Source organism: Sus scrofa, chromosome 9 (genome assembly GCF_000003025.6).
Source record: "Sus scrofa isolate TJ Tabasco breed Duroc chromosome 9, Sscrofa11.1, whole genome shotgun sequence".
NCBI classification, from domain to species: domain Eukaryota; kingdom Metazoa; phylum Chordata; class Mammalia; order Artiodactyla; family Suidae; genus Sus; species Sus scrofa.
The window spans coordinates 3,505,142-3,511,006 of NC_010451.4; the positions used below are offsets into that span (position 1 = coordinate 3,505,142).

The window sequence follows — 5,865 nt, forward strand, 5'->3', positions numbered from 1 at the left end:
TGTTGTATCTCTTATTTATGTTTTTCTGTTTTATTTTAATCAGAAAATAGTGATAGAAGCCCATCGTATTTTCTCCGCTTGGTTGATTTAATAAGCCTGTTAAATTTCACGCTGACAGTGGTGGTGGCGTTTTACTAATGGAACAAACAGTGTATTAGAACAAAGAGTGTAATAGAACAAACAGTGTCGAAATCATGAAAGAATGGAACCTTGCGATTCATAAAATTCTCTGATTTGGGGAATCTTTGCTTTATCATTTATTGCTCAAGAATCACTTGGTTTGCCCATTTACTCACCAGTTTTTTATTGCGAGCCTCCTGTGTGTCCGACGCTGTGAGAGCCAAGAGGTTTCCTTCGTGCAGTCCTCTGGCTGGAGAGTCCCATCACGTCCACCACGGACGAGAGCTCATGTCCTTGGCCTTGTTCCCAGATACAGCTCTTCCCTCTGCCCAGGTCAAGAGACGGATGGAAGGCAAAGAAAGACAGCTTGAGAGATCCGAGGAGAGCGAGCCAGATTTCGAGGCCAGGACAGACTCCTAGGGGGATGGACGGCCCCCACTGCCTTGGCATGGGTTGGCTCACTTGCTGCTGCAGGGGGCCATGAAGATGGATGGCCGCGGGCAGGTGCTTCCTCTCGGGCTGTTTCCCCTCTCCTGACTCCTGCTGCCTCTGCTTGGCCGTTTGTTGCCCAGAGCAGATCTAGCCCTCTCTCTACCACGCCTGGGGTTTTGGTGAAGCATCACTGTGGGAATGACCTGGTCTTGGTCTGACCCTCCCTGACCCATCCCATGGCAACCCTCAGTCTCACGGAAGCACCCCTGGGGCGGGCTGTTTACTCACGCCTGCAGGACGGCCCCTGGTGGCTCTGAAGCTTTGTCTTGGTGATCCTGAGAACAGTCCTATTTAAGCCTAGTCCTGGGGGCAGGGCTGCCAGGTGGACAGCTCTGCCAGGTTGAATTGTTGGTGGAGGTGTGTTCTAGGCTTGGGTTTCTCCCCACTTACTCTAGCAAGGGCAGCCAGTTCTTTTATAATGTGGCACACGGATTCTGAAACCTTACCGTGCTGTGCAAAAATCCCACACGAAATCCCCAGGATTTATGGAAAAATGGAGTTATGAGCGCAGTACTCAAAACTTAGTGACATATTTTAAAAAAGAGAGAGAAAACAAACAATAAACAGTACCCGAGTTTTACACATGTTAAATATGAGCAATATAAACGGTGACACTTTTTGGAAAAGACACTGAACTTGCTTGTGGCGGCAGGTAAAAGGGTGGCAGCTGGTGGGTTATTTGAAGTGGTAAAAGGAACTTTATCTGAAGTCAGCTGGAGAGCTGTGACGTGAACAAAGGTAGCTGGTGGATATTAGAGTGTGTGCACATGTGTGTTTGCTGTACTTCCAGGCGGCTTGTTGCCAGCTTGGTGCAGTTTTCTGCATTCAACCAGTGCAACTAGTGGACAAAGTTGCCCAAAGGCAAATGCGCAATTCAGTTATGCTCATAGGGTTTCGTAACACATCGCTGGTGTTGGGACATATTTCTATGTTCTTACCTAGTGACACAGCAGGACTGAGTGTATCCTTTTCCCCTCCGTCAACCGTCTTCTCCTCTCCCATTTATGCACCTCAGTAAATGAAGATTCTAAGGATGGTCAACTTAAAACAAAATCTCTGTTCCACACACTTCTCCCTAAGTCTGTCCATGGCACCTTCCAGTCTCATTCCTGTATCCTCAGGATCTGCCTTTCACGACCTACTCTCTTTTCAGAGTCATCTTTGTGTGTTACCCTGACTTCTTCACTTTTTAATCTATGGTCATGTAAAATCTTATCACTGCATTGAAACTGCGTGTGGTGGTGGGATGGATTTGGAGTTTGGGGTTAGTAGATGCAAATGATGGCATTTAAAATAGATATGCAGGAAGGTCCTATTGCATAGCACAGGGCACTCTATCCAATCTCAGGGGATACAGCGTGATGGCAGATCATATGAGAAAAAGAATGTATATGTTTGTATAAGTGGGTCACTTTGCTGTACCACAGAAATGGGCCCAACATTATAAACCAACTCTACTTAAAAAAAAAAAAAGAAACTGCTCTTGCTAATGTTTTCCATGCTAACTACCTGAATAGGCATCATAGCAGAAAGAAACCCAGTAGGGCAGCAATGGCCCACTCAAATTAGAATAAAAAGAAATATTGGTGCATAGTCAACATATTATATTATGTTCAGGTGAACAATATAGTGATTCAAGATCTGTATATTGCAAAATGGTCATAATACATCTGGTTAACACCATCCCCACACATGGTCTCAGACTTTCTTTGGTGATGAGGACGCTCTGTTAGCAACTTTCAACTATGCAACACGCTGTGGCTTTGATGAACCAGTGCTGCCATGCTGGGCATTACAGCCCTCTGACTTCTTTATCTATGACTGGAGGTTTGGACCGTGCTGACCCCTCGACCCATTTTGCCCCCTTCCTCAACTTCTGGCAGCCATACATCTGTTCTTTGTGTCTAAAAGCTTGGTTGGGGAGTTCCCCTCAGGGCTCAGCGGAAATGAATCTGACTAGTTTCCATGAGGATGCAGGTTCGATTCTTGGCCTCACTCGGTGGGTTAAGGATCCAGCATTGCCATCAGCTGTGGTGTAGGTCACAGACATGGCTCGGATCTGGTGTTGCTGTGGCCGTGGTGTAGGCTGGCAGCTGTAGTTCTGGTTTGACCCCAGCCTGGGAACCTCCATATGAAGTGAATGTGGCCCTAAAAAGACAAAAGTACACACACACACACACACACACACACACACACACACATATGTATCATGTATACATATAGGATCATTTATTTAAAATCACTGTGGACTCATGGATATGTATTTTGTACTTTAGTTATAATCCAATACTAGAGCTTCTGACATACAAAGAACTTTGAATCATCACACTGCTCTTACAACACAAAGCTAAAAAAAAAAAGGAAATTCAATGATTTTCCTTGGATTCATCAAGAATTGGCATTGCAGGCTAGCTCTAGCCCCACATTTGGACAGACGGTGAATACATAGAATGCAGAGAGTCTGGCTAATAGGAGCAGAAGCTGGAGTTCCTATTGTGGCTCAGTGGAAACAAATCTGACTAGTATCCATGAGGACGTAGGTTTGATCCCTGGCCCAGCTCAGTGGGTTAATGATCTGTCATTGCTGTGAGCTGTGGTGTAGGTCGCAGACTCAACTCAGATCCTGCGTTGCTGTGGCTGTGGTGTAGGCCAGAAGCTATAGCTCCAATCTGAACCCTAGCCCGGGGCAGGAACCTTCATATGCAGTGCATGCTGCCCTAAAAGACAAAAAAACAAAAACAAAAACAAACAAACAAAAAGGGAGCAAAAGCTGCTGGAGCCATAAACTGGTGGGAAGACTTCAAAGGTAATTTTGACAAATCCCGGAGGATGAGTGTCGACTAGCACGAAAATGAGAAGTACTTGGAGCTGCCGTCTTAGCAAAGCTCCACACTCTACACCCAGCAGATTCTCATTGTAAGGATCTGAGAACGGATTGTGAGATAAGCCCGGAGCATTCTCCCTGAGAGGGGCCTCCTCTCCAGGAGAAGACATTCACAGAGCCCTATCCCACCCAGGGGGAGGTGTTTTTCTGACTCCAGGGTGTTGTTTAGCCCTGTGACCTCAGTTCTCCGATGGGTCCAGAAGAGTGGTTAATTTTTAGTTTGTCCAGCTTTGTCTTGATATAAGGGAGTGACAACTTCTAAGCTTTTGTTATATTTTGGAACTGAAAATAAGTTTGAATTTTCTTTTGCATTCTGGTCGTGGCCCCCAAATTATCACTAGTTTCTTAGTGTTCCAGTCTCTCTATGTCCCTTTAAAGATTTTTTTTTTTTTTTTTTTTTGTCTTTTTAGGCTGCACCTGTGGCATATGGAGGTCCCCAGGTTAGGGGTCAAATTGGAGCTGTTGCTGCAGGCCTACACCATAGCCACAGCAACGCAGGATCCAAGCCACGTCTGTGACCTACACCACAGCTCACGGCAATGCCGGATCCTTCACCCAGTGAGCGAGGCCAGGGATGGAACCTGTGTCCTCAGGGATGTTGGTCAGATTCATTAACCACTGAGCCGCGACGGGAGCTCCAGGTTTGCTTGGATTCCAATCTCACTCTACAACTTCCTTCCCATTTGACCTTGGGCAAGTTTCTCAACTTTCTTGCCTCATCTGTGAAATGTGTAAATAACAATTGGTCTTGCTTCATAGGATTGTTATGGCAAGTCCATGAGTTAATGTTTGTGAAGTGTTTCAATCAGTACCTAGTAAGTGCTATACACAAATAGGTAAATTAATTTGAACGGATGACCCTAGCAAGTGGGAGATGTGGGCTCCAAAGTCTGAACTGTTGGCCTCCAAAGCTTGTGCTCATTCCGCAATACCAAACGATAAACTTCTGCCATTTAAAGCGTACTTATTTCCTAGCCACATTCCCAGCCAACCCAAGCACCTTCTGGAAGCCCATTCTCAGTTCCTGGGTCCTCAGCGCATACACCATGGGGTTAAGGGCTGGGGGGATGACACTGTGCAGCACGTTGAGGAGAACGGGGATGAAGGGAAACTTTCTTCCTGCCAGATGGGTGACCGATACCACAACGATGGCTGTGTAGAAAAAGAGAATGAGGGTGAGATGGGAGCTGCAGGTGCTCAAGGCCTTAGATGCTGCTTCCGCAGAGTTCAGCCTCAGCACGGAGCGGATAATCCAAGCATAGGAAGCAAAGACCAAAGCCATGTCACTCCCAACCATAATCCAGGCCAAAGCCAAATGGTAAAACCTATTAATAGCAATGTCATCACAGGCTAGACGGGTGACCCCCAAGTTAGAGCACAGGCAGTGGTCGATCTCGTTCTGGGAGCAGTAGTGTCTCCGAGCCGCCAGCACGGGCACTGGGAGGGTCAACAGGCCATTCCTGAGTATCATGGACAATGTGACTTTGACCACAAACGCTCCAGTGACTACGGAGGGGTACCGAAGCGGATGGCAGATGGCTACATATCTGTCCACAGCCATGCAGAGGAAGACGCCTGACTCCATGCCCATGAAAGCATTGATGGCATACATCTGCGTGAAGCACTCAGGGAGACTGATGGTCTTGGCGTTAAACCAGAAGATGGCCAGGATCTTGGGCATGATGGTGGTAGCCAGACCAATATCCACCATAGCCAAGATGCTAAGGAACTGGTACATGGGCTGGTGCAGGGTAGGCTCATGTTGGACTGTGATCAAGATGAGGAGATTGGCACCAAGAGCGATGAGGTAGATCAGGGCCAGCGGCAGGGAGAGCCAGTGCTGCCACTCGTGAATGCCCGGGAGCCCCAGCAGGACGAACTCGGACACCTGAAACCCTGAGCTATTGGTTATTCTCAGGGTGGTACTCATCTATGGGCTGTCTGGTCCTCAGAATTTGCCTGAATTAAGGAAAACCAAAATTGGCTGTGGTTAGCTCAGCTGAGGGTCAAAATTTGTGTAGCGTTATAAGAATCACCACCAATAACTCTGTCCTTTTTATTTTTTTAATTTTTTTTGTCTTTTTTTTTTTTTTTTTTGCTATTTCTTGGGCCGCTCCCATGGCATATGGAAGTTCCCAGGCTAGGGGTTGAATTGGAGCTGTAGCCACCGGCCTATGCCACAGCCACAGCAACACTGGATCCGAGCCACATCTGCAACCTACACCACAGCTCACGGCAACGCCGGATCGTTAACCCACTGAGCAAGGGCAGGGACTGAACCCGCAACCTCATGGTTCCTAGTCGGATTCGTTAACCACCGTGCCACGACGGGAACTCCAACTCTGTCCTTTTTAGTGTACTGTATCCTG

The 5,865-nt window shown here is 47.2% G+C and overlaps 1 protein-coding gene across 1 annotated transcript; it reads right to left on the reverse strand.

The window, feature by feature from the left end:
* LOC102164515 (olfactory receptor 688-like) lies at positions 4,442 to 5,526 on the reverse strand. The gene has a single exon (XM_021102646.1). It carries the CDS (start codon positions 5,424 to 5,426, stop codon positions 4,461 to 4,463), a length of 966 nt encoding a protein of 321 aa, XP_020958305.1. The 5' UTR covers positions 5,427 to 5,526; the 3' UTR covers positions 4,442 to 4,460.